This window comes from Electrophorus electricus, chromosome 13 (assembly GCF_041902795.1).
Source record: "Electrophorus electricus isolate QZ-2024a chromosome 13, ASM4190279v1, whole genome shotgun sequence".
NCBI classification, from domain to species: domain Eukaryota; kingdom Metazoa; phylum Chordata; class Actinopteri; order Gymnotiformes; family Gymnotidae; genus Electrophorus; species Electrophorus electricus.
In genome coordinates this window covers 7487501-7502500 of record NC_137509.1, presented here as the reverse complement: position 1 = coordinate 7502500, position 15000 = coordinate 7487501, and the positions used below count along the sequence as shown (strand labels likewise).

The following is a 15000-nucleotide window of genomic DNA, read 5'->3' as shown; positions in this document are numbered from 1 at the left end:
TATATATATATATATATATATATATATATATATATATATAATAAAAAGCATATCTCAGTCCAAGTTTTAAAATAGCACCTAAAACACATACCTAAAGTAAACCCAATGTATATGTCAGTAAGGTATATCCATCACTGAATAAATGAATCCAAATTACATTAGTCTAACATCTCACCTACATACACACCTGACTAGCCGAACCAGTAGTACATGCCGTGTCTATATAAATATTTCACTTTATCCTCATTCACTGTGTTCACAGTGGAGTGTGGTGTGTTTGTGTGTGTGTGTGTCCTCTTCCACTTTTATTTGTCTAGCACATCACAGGTAGGCTGCTTGATGCTTTAACACTTTTTTATTGAAAATCAATGTGTCACTCTTTGTGTGTTTTGTTTGATTTAAATTAAGCTTTATTGGGATTTTAAAATCAGTTCATTTAAAGAGCAGCAACAAAATTTGTTATTTTCCAAACTTATATATATTATTATTATTATTATTATTATTATTATTATTATTATTATTAAGGAAATAGTGACAGTAGTGATCTGCTAAATAACACTATGCAGTTATTGTTAGTGCAAATCTCTAGTCTGGGCAATTTTATAACCAGTGAAATTTGTATATTAACTAGTAAACCTTTATTTTAGGTTTATATATATATATATATATATATATATATATATATATATATATATATATATATATATGAATGTGTGTGTGTGTGTGTTTACTGATTTTTTATTTAAACTGTCAAGCCTACAGATTCATTGGACAATTTAGATAAGGTTAACATTGCAAAAAGGTTAACATAGCAAAGCTTGAAGTGTGTATGTGTGTGTGTGTGTGTTCATGCAGACACCATGACAGCAATGGTGATACAGCAGCAGCCTCAGTCAGTTGTGGTAATGGCCTCCAAAGAATGGAGCTCAGGCATCTGTGACTTCTGTGAGAATGTGCCCGAATGTAAGTTTACTCAGTTATTCATTCTATGAAATGTGCGTGCATGCATATGTGAGTGCATGCATATGTGGGTGTTGCTTACAAAGTGCTTACAAAGCACTTTTGTAAGACACTCTGGATTAGAGTGTCTTCCAAATGCCATAAATGTAAATATAAATGTTTACCTGTATACATTCTGCATAATAATAATAATAATAATAATAATAATAATAATAAGAAGAAGAAGAAGAAGAAGAAGAAGAAGAAGAAGAAGAAGAATGTTTTAATAATAAGCATAATAATAACAACAATAATAATGGTGATGATGTTTTAACAATAATAGTAACAATAATAATAATAATAATAATAATAATAAATAATTATTATTCTGATGTTTTCATAATAATAATAATAATAATAATGATGATGATGATGATAATAGTGTTTTAATAATAATAATAATATTAAGAAGAAGAAGAAGAAGAAGAAGAATGATGGTGATGATTATGCTGATGGTTTCATAATGATAATAATAATAATGTTTTATTAATAATAATAATAATAACAATAATATTTTTATTAATATAATGATAGTAATAATAATGTTTTATTATTAATAATAATAATGATAATAATAATATGGTTTCAATAATAATAATAATAATAATAATAATAATAATGTTTTAATAATAATATTAATAATAGTGTTTTAATAATAATAATGATGATGATGATGATGGTGTTTTAATAATAATAATAATAACAATAATAATGATGATGATGATGAGGATTATGCTGATGTTTTCATAATAATAATAATAATAATAATGTTTTAATAATAATGTTTTATTAATAATAATGATAATAATGTTTGTTATTAATAATAGTAATGATAATAATAATACTGTTTCAATAATAATGTTAATAATAATAATGTTTTAATAATAATATTAATAATAATAATGGTTTAATGATAATACTTTTTGAGTAATAATAATAATAATAATAATAATAATAATAATAATGTTTTATTAATAATAATAATAATAATAACTATTTTCATTGAACCATTAGCATGATGAAGTGTTGGCATCGTGGGTCTACCTACTGTTCATGATGAAGTGTTGGCCTCGTGGGTCTACTTACTGTTCATGATGAAGTGTTGGTCTCGTGGGTCTACCTACTGTTCATGATGAAGTGTTGACCTTGTGGGTTATACCTACTGTTCATGATGAAGTGTTGACCTCGTGGGCCTACCTACTGTTCATGATGAAGTGTTGGCCTCGTGGTTCTACCTCCTGTTCATGATGAAGTGTTGACCTTGTGGGTCTACCTACTGTTCATGATGAAGTGTTGGCCTCGTGGGTCTACCTACTGTTCATGATGAAGTGTTGGCATTGTGGGTCTATGATGAAGTGTTGGCATTGTGGGTCTACCTACTGTTCATGATGAAGTGTTGGTCTCGTGGGTCTACCTACTGTTCATGATGAAGTGTTGACCTTGTGGGTCTACCTACTGTTCATGATGAAGTGTTGGCATCGTGGGTCTACCTACTGTTCATGATGAAGTGTTGGCATCGTGGTTCTACCTACTGTTCATGATGAAGTGTTGACCTCGTGGGTCTACCTACCGTTCATGATGAAGTGTTGGCATCGTGGGTCTACCTACTGTTCATGATGAAGTGTTTGCCTCATGGGTCTACTTACTGCTCATGATGAAGTGTTGGCCTCGTGGGTCTACCTACTGTTCATGATGAAGTGTTGGCATCGTGGTTCTACCTACTGTTCATGATGAAGTGTTGACCTTGTGGGTCTACCTACTGTTCATGATGAAGTGTTGGCATCGTGGGTCTACCTACTGTTCATGATGAAGTGTTTGCCTCATGGGTCTACTTACTGCTCATGATGAAGTGTTGGCCTCGTGGGTCTACCTACTGTTCATGATGAAGTGTTGGCATCGTGGTTCTACCTACTGTTCATGATGAAGTGTTGACCTCGTGGGTCTACCTACCGTTCATGATGAAGTGTTGACCTCGTGGTTCTACCTACTGTTCATGATAAAGTGTTGACCTCGTGGGTCTACGTACTGTTCATGATGAAGTGTTGACCTTGTGGATCTACCTACTGTTCATGATGAAGTGTTGGCCTCGTGGGTCTACCTACTGTTCATGATGAAGTGTTGACCTCATGGGTCTACCTACTGTTCTGGAAATTCTTTTTAGTTTTATAATGATAAGTACACTTCTACTCTGTAGGGCTTGTAGGCCTTATAGATGAGTCTTTAGGTGCTGTTGTTAAATGGTTATGAGGGGTGGGAGAGGAAACTTCGTCTTTTATGTTTTACTGTGTGTACAAACCATCTAAATCACTGCGATTCTGAACTGCTTGGCACCCATATAGCCAGCATAGCTGAGTCAAAATGGAAGTTGGTTGCTCGACAGCATTCTTTTGGTGGTGTACTTGCAATTAGTATAGTTTATGCGTTGTTCATAGGTTATTATTTGTTGTGTATGTACATTAGGTTGTTAATTGTTGTTATGTGTTGTTCATAGGTTGTTATATGTTGTTTATGTGTTGTTCATAGGTTGTTTATGTGTTATGTGCATTAAGATGTCAAGTGTTGTTATGTGTTCTTATATGTTGTTTATGTGTTATTTATGTACATTAGGTTGTTATGTGCTGTTTATGTGCATTAGGTTGTTAAGTGTTGTTTATGTGTTGTGTATGTACATTAGGTTGTTATGTGTTGTTCATAGGTCGTTACGTGCTGTTTATGTGTCATTTATGTGCATTTTGTTTGTTATGTGTTGTTTATGTGTTATTTATGTGTTGTTATGTGTTGTTATGTGCATATTAGGTTGTTAAGTGTTGTTAGGTGTTGTTCGTAGGTTGTTATATGTTGTTTATGTGTTATTTATGTACATTACGTTGTTATGTATTGTTTATATGCATTAGGTTGTTAAGTGTTGTTTATGTCATTAGGTTGTTATGAGTTGTGTTGTTTATGTGTGGTTTATGTGCATTAGGTTGTTATGTGTTGTTTATGTGTTATTTATGTGTTGTTTATGTACATTAGGTTATGTGTTGTCATGTGTTTTTTATATGATCTTTATGTGCTGTTTATGTTCATTAGGTTGTTATGTGTTGTTTATATGTCATTTATGTGCATCAGGTTGTTTCTCGTTCTGGTGTCTGCCCTGCTTCGCGTGCAGCACAGCTAAGAAGCACGGCGAGTGTATATGCTTACCATTGCTCGACATCGGCTGCATCCCACCCATAACCTTAGCAATGAGGTCATCGGTGCGGGAGCGCTACGGCATTGAGGTAAAAACACTACGGAGAGAGGATGTGTGGAGATACATAAAGCATTGGATACATCTTAAAAGTACAAAAGTCAAATATCCTTTCAAGCCCTATAGTCAGATTATGTGGTCCTGGTCCCATTGCTTCACTCAACCTCTTAGGATACTTTGTGTATTTTTTATCTAATCTGAGATCAAACTGATGCGGTACTGTGTTGTAAGTCCATTGCATTATGACAGACCAGACTACCACCTCATTAAGATATTTGTTATATTAGTTGCTGAATCGCATAATACTGAATTACTTTTAATTTGATGGACTATTCTCCATGGGAATTACTATAATTTATGTTATTGATGATAATATAGTCACAATCAGTACATTTACTTTAGCACATATCTCTCTCCCTCTCTCTCTCTCTCTCCCTCTCTCTCTCTCTCTCTCTCCCTCTCTCTCTCTCTCAGGGATCTATCTGTAATGACTGTGTCTATACATTCTTCTGCTGTCCCTGCGTTTGGTGCCAAATGTCACGGGAGATGAACAAACACCAGGCTGCATTCGTCAAAGGAGCACGACACTAAACACCTGCTTCATCATCATCCTGCACCTCCTTCTCCTCATCTTCATCATCATCAGTTGCATAATAGTTGCAAAGTGAATTTATCTGTCTGTCTGTCTGCCAGTCAGTCTGTCTGCCTGTCTGCCTGTAAGTCAATAAAATATCAATAAAAACTGATTTTCAAGCTAGTTTTTTAGTTATTTATATTTTGTTACTGTAATAAGTTAATATGTAGCACACTGTATGTAGCAGTTACAGTTCTAGAAGTTATCTAGAAGTTACAGTTCCACACCTGTTATTTGACTGCTCTTTGATCTCATTCCTGATTAGTAGGTAATGTACTTATTGTAAACTAAGACTAAACTAAGACTACCCATGAGGCTTTTCACAAACATGGGTTTAGAGTGCTTAAGGTACTTGACTAGTAATCATAAAGTTGCCAGATCAAGCCTCACCACTGCCAAGTTGCCACTGTTGGGCCCTTGAGCAAGACCCTTAACCCTCAATTGCTCAAGTTGTGTTCAGTGTAATTATTGTAGGGTAATGTTTATTACACTAATATTGTCACCCTAGTACTTATTGTTTATTGCACTTATCATTGTCTAAGATAGAGTTTATGTATTTTGTACTTCTAGGCATCAGCAGTAATCCCTGTATTTCTACAGTATTCTAGTTCATTCGTATGTTTGATTCTAACATACTGTACTGTACTAGGATGTTCTATGAGTAAATGACAAAGCACTTTTGTAAGTCACTCTGGATAAGAGCGTCTGCTAAATGCCAAAAATGTAAATGTAAATGTCTCATGTCTAGGAGATTAGTGGAGGCTCCATCACAAGAGATGGTCTCTACATTATTCTGGAGGTTTCTGAAGTTATATATTAGGCACTGTTTGAGTTGTAGGATGATAAGTCAGCACCAAAGGAATTCTTGTTGTCTTAACAGTAGATTGGTTATAGGTCAATCGGTTCTTTCTCTGAACAGGTAAATCATAATCAAAAGCATAACCTATGAGGGAGTTATGGAGAAAATTATATATATATATATATATATATATATATATATATATATATATATATATGTGTGTGTGTGTGTGTGTGTGTGTGTGTGTGTGTGTGTGTGTGTGTGTGTGTAATAAGCCAGAGCCACTAGAGGGAGCTGCCTGTATGCTAATGTTGTGGAACTGATCCGAACACACGAGGTACCTATAGTAATACAATATTTCCTGAAGAGGGCAGCATAGCATTTAGCAAAATCACCTTTGTTCAAACAATTTAGTGACCATTCTCAGTGTATGAAATCAGAATAGGCCCATGTGTCCTGAAAATATGAAAACAAAGAGGATAATGCGAAATGTTTTTAAGACACGATATGAGACAATAATTTTCTATATTAATGATTTTACTTTGTATGGCAGAGCACGATATTTAATAAGACCACCAGAGGGAGCCTTCTTCACAACTTTCAGGCATTCTCAAAGCAACTGATGGAAGTAACTGCTTACCAATAATTGCTGTGCTTTACTGTACTTTGCCAATTTTAATCTAAAATGTGCATTTTATTAATATATTTAAATAAAGGTGCTTTCATTTAAGATTAATTTTAAACATTTTACTTTGTGCCTACTACTTTTTTTCTAGTTGTATCCTATTAGCGTAACAATCACTTACAGCATTTAGCTGATGCTTTTACCCAAAGCAATTTACAATTATGACTGAACACAACTTGAGCAATTGAGGGTTAAGGGTCTTGCTCAGGGGCCCAACAGTGGCAACTTGGCAGTGGTGATGCTTGAACTGGCAACTTTATGATTACTAGTCAAGTACCTTAAGCACTGAGCCACTAGAATGAATCTGAAGGATCCCACCTTCCCACCCACAGTTCTCCAAAGATATAAGCCCATGTTTGTGAAAAACCTCGGGTGTAAGGTCTTAGTTGAGCACTTACAATTAAATGCTTAATCTTGTTGCGTTATTGTTTCCCAGTGTAGTTTCTTAATGCAGTACTTCATTTTTAGTTACATAGGTTCTCTCTAAGGGAACAGTACTTGCGTTTTAATATAGTATTGTCAGTTGTGCAAGTGGAGAAAAGTAAACAAAAATGAATGGAGTGGAAGGCACCATTGAAAGTTTGAGACTGTTTAAGAATATGCTCTCTGCTGCATTTGTGTATATGATTAGTTTATTTATAGACTGGTCGGGGTTGCCCTATTGACTAGACTAACACAAAACATGGTCACCTTAACCAAAGATGTTCTATTTTTTGTGAAGAATCCTGTGATTAATTGGGAATGATACTGCGAAGATTTATCGGGGTAAAGACTGGGTAATCACATTGAAATCTATCAATAAAAACTGTACGGCATGTACCCATCTAACCTGCTCTAGTGCTGAGAATGTGCAGTTTGATGTTAATCTTTTGAGACCCTATGGTCTGTGTGTGCGTGTGAGCATGTATATGCGTTTTTACGTATTTGCGTACGTGTGTGCTTGGGCAAGTGTCCCTGTCATATAAAACCGCGCATTCCTTTACTACCAGGTTCAGTCACGCACTCTCGTCACTGTCTACTGGACCATCCAACTGTCTCCTGTACCTTAACACATCGCTCAGGTAAGTCGCTAGAAGGACAAGGAGACATAACACAGCATACTGAATGAGCAATCAAAAATGCTTTATATTCAGTACCAAAACATTTGATATTGAACATTTACATGTATTATTGTGTAATAGTTATAGAATAAAACTCTGTCAGGGTCTTCCAGAGATGCACAATATATTGTTCTATTTGCCAACGTATGAAATATTGCCTCTAGAAAAATATTTTCTTAAAATAAACATTTTCAGTTTTAGGATTACTTATCCATAAGACCTAATCAAATCAAGCATTTCAGGAGGGAGATATGAATGAACAAGTGTTAATGTAACTTTGGACTTTTCCTTTTTAGACAAGTAACCATGGCAACTAAGATGGTCATCCAGCAACCCAAGCCGCTTGTTGTGGCTCCAGGTTCAGACCAGTGGAGCACCAGCATCTGCGAGTGTGACACCGTCAACGACTGTGAGCAGAGAAACACCTTTATTATATCTCAGTGTAGCAGCAGGACCTCACATTAGCTCCTAGTGGCACTGAGTTCCTCTCTAATAGTCTGGACTTTTCACACTACATGATCTCATAATGGTGGTTCGAGGCCTTCGGATTTACACCAAGGACAGCAGCGATGCTGTGGTGTGTGTGTGTGGGGGGGGGGGGGGGGGGGGGTATGTGTGTGTGTGTGTGTGTGTGTGGGTGTGTGTGGGTGGGTGTGTATGTGTGTGTGGGTGTATGTGTGTGTGTGTGTGTGTGGGTGTGTGTGTGTGTGGGTGGGTGTGTGTGTGTGTGTGTGTATGTGAGTGTGTGTGAGTGTGTGTGTGTATGTGTGTGTGTGTGTGTGTGTGAGTGTGTGTGTGTGAGTGTGTGTGTGTGTGAGTGTGTGTATGTGTGTGTGTGTGTGTGTGTGTGTGTGTGTGTGTATGTGTGTGTGAGTGTGTGGTGTAATCAGCGGGGATTTGTGTTGTGTGCGTGCAGGTTGCTTTGCACTGTGGTGCTTCCCCTGCTTCGCCTGCATTACGGCCCGGGACCACGGTGAGTGTCTGTGTCTCCCCCTGCTAGATGCTTTCGGCCTCATCCCCCCAATCACCATGTCCATGCGGGTGTCCGTCAGACGCACCTACGGCATTGAGGTAAGTCCACTTCTGACTGGTCAAGTGCTTCATTTCTACATCAATTGTTTGACTATCAGTCGGCTTCTGCATTACTCAGGTGCAGTACTTTGATCAGAGAATGGTCAGAGGATATCAATCCATAATATCATGAATGTAATATGTAATACTAGACATTGTTGTCTCCAGGAACCATCCAGATTCCTTTTCATTGTTTCTTGACGTTGTTCACGTTTCGGTCAAAACTTAAACGTTTAATGTATGAATCACTGGTTAAACGTTTTGCAGCTGTGTGCTTTTCCTCATGCCCCTGTCTGGCTCTTCCTCCAGGACTCCCTGTGCAACGACTGTGTGTATGCCTGCTGCTGCGGCCCGTGTTCCTGGTGTCAGATCCGCCGCGAGCTGAAGGCGCGCCACCATCCTGTCACTCTGTTCCACAACCGAGCCAAATGATTCGGCGAAACGCCACTTTCAAAATTCTCCGTAACCACCTGGACAATTGATACTGTCGTCAGAATCAAAGAAGACATACCGGGGACGCGGACTGCAAACAAATCCATTGTAAACGTCTAATCTAATGAGCCAGCCCGGTCTCACTCGTTACTCGTCTAGCTGGAGATGCTAGCGTCTGCGCCTTTGTAATCCCTCTATGGGTGTCAGGGCTGAGGTGAGGAGGTGTAGCGTGGACTACTGTTTGGCCAAGCTCATGACCAAACTCATACCTGAAGACTGAAGCCTCCTAAAAACATTCTGTAATATATTCTGCAGCTGTTTTGGTGTTAGACATTTGATTCCTTTAGCGATTCTTCTCATTTAAGTGTGTTTGTTCACTAATTCCTTCTCAACTACCATCCTAATTGTGCTGATTCTTATAGATTCTTGTTATATTTGTCTCAAATTCATCAGCAAAATGTTTGTTCCTGAAGCTTCCGTATCAGGATGTAATTATAGATACTGAAATAAAATTATGTGATAAACTTTCTCCTGTTTTTTCAGTCTGTATTTTCCAACTCAAACTAATCAGAAACATTTTTTTTTAAATCTGAAAATATTAATTTTCAGTGCCATTGATGATAACTATAACAATAATATACAGGATAATAATCATATAATTACAGAAGGTTACATATCAACCAGTGTGCTTTACCAGCCTCTCTGTCAGAGCACTCGGAGCTGTATGGATTGCTTTGGCATTTCTCAAAGTGTTGTCTGGAGCATGTATGTTTGTCCTGGGCATTCCCATTTTCCATTTATTCCCACAGCCAGTCCCAGCTGAATCCCGGGCCATCAAGTCCTCTATGCTGCTTTCAGGCCAGCACAGAAGACCATAATAGACGCGTGTTGTCCACCTGATCAACCCATAATGCATGCATGCATTTCTGACCTGGTGGTAGCTGAAAGCTCCTCACATGTGGCTCGGAACAATGTGCATAGCTGCCACAGCACTGACCATTCTGCAATGCCAACTGCTGTGTAAATCATCACGCATTTGACTTGTTAGACAAATCAGTCTTAAAGACTTGGAAATTAGCCAATAAGTGTGAATGCAATTTTTTCTGTGAAATACATACCTCAAGATTGCAGGAATGTGTCATTAACAAGATAAGGTGCACTGTTAGCTCCCTTCACACTGAACTGTGCTTCATTCCACTAACTATGCAATCTGTATCTGTGCAACTTTCTGATGGCCAGAAAAGATAAAAAGTTCCACGAAATCATCTAGATAGTTTCTTCCTGTACTTTCACTTAACTAATGTTTGGGTATTTCCATTTGCAATAAAATGTCAATTAAATTTTTTAAAGCCACCATCAACAACATTACACAAAGAATATGAAAATATGGAGAATATGGGGAGGTTTGTGGGGGGTTTTCACTGGTTCAGAATCAAACATTCACCTTGAGATTGCACTGGCACACCTTTGAACAAACTTGCAAGTACTTCTTTTTGTCTTTGTGCTTCTAAGCAGGAACATCATAATTCATCCAAATGTATTATCCAATCAATCTGGCCATTTTCTCAGTGTTTACATCACTAGCACGTCTGGCTGGACGGGTTGCAGAAAATCAGCTCTTTGATAAGCATTCCACGGCGTGAGTGTGAGTGTGTGTGTGTGTGTGTGTGTGTCTGTGTATGTGAGTGTGTGTGTGTGTGTGTGTGTGTGTGTGAGTGTGTATGTGAGTGTGTGTGAGTGTGTGTGTGTATGTGTGTGTGTGTGTGTGTGTGTGTGAGTGTGTGTGTGTGTGTGTGTGAGTGTGTGTGTGAGTGTGTGTGTGTGTGTGTGTGTGTGTGAGAGTGTGTGTGTGTGTGTGTGTGTGTGTGTTCACCTATGTGTGCCCATGTTAATGTGAGCCCTGCCATTCCTGGCCACCTCCCTCCCTGTTTAAATAAAACGCTCCAGTTGACTTTCCGGGGTGTCATTCTGCTTTCAGTCCTCTGCACGGACTCCACTCCCAGGTAAGATACCTGACAGCAATAGTTATGCAGTTAAAGACATATGAACAGACAGGGGATTTTAGTGTCTTTCATTAAAATACACTATTTACATTTATTTCAAAATATTCTGTTATTTTTTATTGTTAGTTTTATAGAGTCTTTGGCATATCTTAAACATATCAAATAGTATATGTGTGTGCAGTGGTAGCTCCGTGGTTAAGGTACTTGATTTATAAGTGGAAGGTTGTGGGTTCACTGTTGCCACTGTTGGGCCCCTGAGCAAGGCCCTTAACCCTCCAGTTGTACTCAGTCATAATTGTAAGTTGCTTGAATAAAAGCATCAGTTAAATGTAATAACAAAATTGCAAAGGAAAAGTTTTAATTCGAAACATGATCTGATCAAATATTTTATTTTATTGAATTATTTGTTCCCGTTTTGTTTAGTCTACTTTTTTCCCGTTTTTCTCCCATAAAGTCTTTGCCATGGCAACCAAAATGGTCATCCAGCAACCTAGGCCACTTGTAGTGGCTGCTGCCTCTGATCAGTGGAGCACCAGCATCTGTGAGTGTGACAGCGTCAACGAATGTGAGTGTGAAAGACATCACACACAGCAACACAATGCTGATTTATATGATCGATTTTGTATGCAGGGATAACGCTTCAGTTAAGTTCAGTAAAATGTGTATTACAATGACAAGTATTTTAAGTCTGTGTGCAATATTGGTGATAGTCAGGCTAAGATTGGTTTTGGGCATTAATATACTGTAGCATAAGCAGAGGGCAGGAATCCTGCCCAACCTAGAACCCAGCTCTTAAATTTGGAAATCATGTGTCCTGACCACCAGACGAAAGAGCACTTAGGACTAAGCTTTAAAGTCAGTCATTATTATTGTGTGTTCTTATTGTGCGCGTGTCTGCAGGTTGTTTCTCGGTGTGGTGCTTCCCCTGCTTTGCCTGCATCGCAGCCCGGGACCACGGCGAGTGCCTCTGTCTCCCCCTGCTGGACACTTTTGGCCTCATCCCTCCAATCACTCTCTCTATGAGGGTGTCCCTGCGCCGCCGCTATGGTATCAAGGTGAGGACAATCATAACAAACCGCTGCGCACATCACCAAATGCAAGAGCTTATCAATCAGCTTTAGAATATACAATTTGCTGTTTGTAGCCTTAATGAACTAAATATTTTTAATGCATGTATATAAAGTGAATCAGTAGTGTGTCTTCAGCTGTGGGCAAGCACATTAAATGAAGTCTTCCTCCTTCTTCATCAGGACACCATTTGCAATGACTGTGTGTACGCCTTCTTCTGCGGTCCGTGTAGCTGGTGCCAGATCAGACGTGAGATGAAGGCGAGGCTTCATCCAGTCACCCTGCTGAACAACAGACCAACTGGCTAAACGCCCCAAACCCTCATTATCGCTATCATCATCATCATCTTCGTCACAGCTGCTGTCGTCTTATCCTTACCGCCATCATCATGAGCCAGCTTCAGCTGTACTGTGCCATAATGGAATCAGGAGTTTCGATCACCACTCTTTCCCCACACACACTGATCTGAAACCAGTCTTCAGTTTGACTGGGCCATGGCATGGAATGCTGCTCGCATGTGAAGATTGGAGCCTCCTAATCTGATAACATCAATATCTATGTCTTGTGTAGTAGTGTATCATAGTAACAGCTTTCAAAAAGTCAACTGTACTTAAATAATTTCTGTAGAATTTAAAATAACTGAGTCAAAATTAACCAGGATCTAAGTCTGATTTTAAAGTTCTTTTAAACGTCCTACTTTTGCTTAAAGAATATTTATTCCAAAGCTGTATTGAGAATGTAGTGCTGATTCCTTGTTTTCACGGCCTTTCCTTGGGAAATCCTCTTTATTCAGGCCTTATACTAAAGTATTGATTTGCACAAAAGGGTCCTTATGGAAATTGTCACACATAAAATGTATATAAAATGATAATTGAAAGTTAAACTACAAATTATGTTAACTTTACCTATCAATAAAACTATTTTAAAGCAACCTTTTCTGACTTTTGCTGTTCATTATGTCTGTTACACAATTTTGGCTCACGCCTTTTCTAACTAGCCTCAAATCCGCAGCTTATTTGTGCAGACCTTCCGTGGTGCGGGAGCAGAGGCGACTGTGCGATTACAGGATGGAGGAGAACTGGAATGAACGTCGAGGCTGGAGTTCTGAGTGGCCTCTGTAGGTGGGAGAAGCTGACCAGAGGGGTGTGAGCCCTGTCATGGAGGAAGTCGGAGAGTTAGGCAGTACAAATAGGGAGGAAGAAGAGCAGAATTTCAGACATGGTCTTTGCCCCAAACTCTGACAGTTACTCCATAGCTCCATTTATCAAGCCATTTCAATGCTGAAATGGATGTTGGGGAATTTTAGGGAACAGTTGTCCCTTCTGGGTTTGTTTGTTTTTTCAGTAATAAGAATTATATTCTTCAAAAATCTTTGAATGTTATTTTTTGTAATATACCATGCATACTGTGTTCATGAATTAATTCGCGCCAGGATCATTTGGCTTCAATGCTTTGCTTTGCTTTGCTCTGGAGTGTTTCTCCATGTTCCTCTGGAGTTCAGTGTCTGACATTTCAGAGTGCTGTTCTCTCTCCTGGGTTGGCATCTCTTGTTTCATTACCCAGTGTTTTTGTTTTGGCCTGTACTTCCCTCCAATATCACTCGCTATGTGAGCATGGAAGACACGGCTAAAGTTTGAATGATAAGCCTACGAGTGAAATGAGCTTGAATTTTATTTTCAATTTGGAAAGGAATACCTTTTCATTGACAAGACACCAAAAACCAGATCTATATCTATAGATCTAATGAACTATATAAAAGTGCTTCACTTCACAGGGAGGGGTGGCCACTAGCTGCTTATGTCCCACCCTCTGCGAGATCTGTTACTAGGACCGCATACCCCAAAAATATATAAACAGGCTGTATATCACCTTGACCTTAGTCAACGCCCGGGGGACGCTCACTGCACCTCCACCCATGGTGGTGGGCCTCCTGGTAGCTGTGACAGCCTCTCTGCCCACCATAGTTCCCCAGTCCACTATAATGAGAAGCCTGACGGGCTGAGATGAAGTCTGAGGGGTCTCTGAACTAAACACACCGTCAGGCTGTTAGAATTACACACGCTTCTTTACACCAAATGCAGTCTAATTGCTCAGAGCACTTGTCAAATTGCAAGGTGGTGACAGAAGAGCAGTGGAGCAGGTTTTCTCGGTGAGATTTGTGAGCGCAGGCATATGCTCACATACACAACGATCAACTCAAACACACGGTCATAGTCACCTGTGCATAATCCACATACATGCATGCACATACACAGTGCAATTAGGCGAACGGAACAGACTTTAGGTTTACTGTGTGTATGATCAATTGTAAATTGTAAATATGTAAAGAGTGTGGCAGATGTAATTAATGAGGAACCCTTAAAATGTCACCCGGCCATTCTGTTACAGTATCCCTCTTAGACTACTGAAAGGAGTGTCCTTTTTGTTTTAAATTTATGACTTTTTCTGGGCATGGCAGGACCACGGTACTCTGAAAAATAACTCAAACCATTAGAAAGCACAATAGGCCAATCCCCAGAGATTTCCAATCCGAATGCGGGCCTGTATGACTGAGGGAGGATATTGTTGTACCTGCTTGATAGGAGCAGAAAGGAGCAATAGAGAGACAGGAAGCTGGAGTCTTCTGATAAAGCACATGCACTGACTCATACGCTGGAGACTTAATCACTATTAAACCTGCTTTTGTTCTCATTCTGGCTCCTCTCCTGCTCTTCTACTTCTCACCATGGCAATAAAAATAGGGACCGAGGGGGAAAAGCACGCACAAATCACTATAGTGGGGTTTTTTTTCCAAAATGCAGTACAATATGTTGTAGTTATCATACTGTGATTTTTCTTGTTATGTTACTTGCATGGTTTGGCTTCAGCTGAGTTCTCCTATGTTACCCCACTGCTGCGTTCCCTGATTCCCTATAGCAGTTCGCATCAGGTTTAAAACACTGACGCTGTCCTACAAAGCACAAACCCTGTTCTGGCA

General features: G+C 38.8%; 3 protein-coding genes across 3 annotated transcripts; all 3 read left to right on the top strand.

Annotated features, from left to right (window-relative positions):
* The first annotated feature begins 263 nt into the window (after positions 1-263).
* On the top strand, positions 264-4978 carry LOC113587681 (cornifelin homolog B-like). Its single transcript, XM_035519985.2, has 4 exons — positions 264-327; positions 856-963; positions 4111-4262; positions 4706-4978. Exons 2-4 carry the CDS (start codon positions 861-863, stop codon positions 4820-4822), a joined length of 372 nt encoding a protein of 123 aa, XP_035375878.1. The 5' UTR covers positions 264-327; positions 856-860; the 3' UTR covers positions 4823-4978.
* A 2777-nt stretch (positions 4979-7755) lies between these two features.
* On the top strand, positions 7756-8952 carry LOC113587680 (cornifelin homolog B-like). Its single transcript, XM_027026456.2, has 3 exons — positions 7756-7858; positions 8366-8520; positions 8830-8952. The coding sequence occupies exons 1-3, from the start codon at positions 7756-7758 to the stop codon at positions 8950-8952; spliced, it is 381 nt and encodes a 126-aa protein (XP_026882257.2).
* A 2461-nt stretch (positions 8953-11413) lies between these two features.
* Positions 11414-12862, top strand: ponzr4 (plac8 onzin related protein 4). The gene is made up of 3 exons (XM_027026475.3): positions 11414-11520; positions 11856-12010; positions 12206-12862. Exons 1-3 carry the CDS (start codon positions 11418-11420, stop codon positions 12329-12331), a joined length of 384 nt encoding a protein of 127 aa, XP_026882276.2. The 5' UTR covers positions 11414-11417; the 3' UTR covers positions 12332-12862.
* Positions 12863-15000: the final 2138 nt, after the last annotated feature.

Bases quoted from the DNA above. Each gene is read 5' to 3' on its own strand.
- LOC113587681 (XM_035519985.2), top strand. From the start codon at position 861: ATGACAGCAATGGTGATACAGCAGCAGCCTCAGTCAGTTGTGGTAATG. The intron at 964-4,110 runs GTAAGTTTACTC...TATGTGCATCAG, and splicing joins CTGTGAGAATGTGCCCGAAT to GTTGTTTCTCGTTCTGGTGT. The intron at 4,263-4,705 runs GTAAAAACACTA...TCTCTCTCTCAG, and splicing joins GGGAGCGCTACGGCATTGAG to GGATCTATCTGTAATGACTG.
- LOC113587680 (XM_027026456.2), top strand. From the start codon at position 7,756: ATGGCAACTAAGATGGTCATCCAGCAACCCAAGCCGCTTGTTGTGGCT. The intron at 7,859-8,365 runs GTGAGCAGAGAA...GTGTGCGTGCAG, and splicing joins GTGTGACACCGTCAACGACT to GTTGCTTTGCACTGTGGTGC. The intron at 8,521-8,829 runs GTAAGTCCACTT...CTCTTCCTCCAG, and splicing joins GACGCACCTACGGCATTGAG to GACTCCCTGTGCAACGACTG.
- ponzr4 (XM_027026475.3), top strand. From the start codon at position 11,418: ATGGCAACCAAAATGGTCATCCAGCAACCTAGGCCACTTGTAGTGGCT. The intron at 11,521-11,855 runs GTGAGTGTGAAA...GCGTGTCTGCAG, and splicing joins GTGTGACAGCGTCAACGAAT to GTTGTTTCTCGGTGTGGTGC. The intron at 12,011-12,205 runs GTGAGGACAATC...CTTCTTCATCAG, and splicing joins GCCGCCGCTATGGTATCAAG to GACACCATTTGCAATGACTG.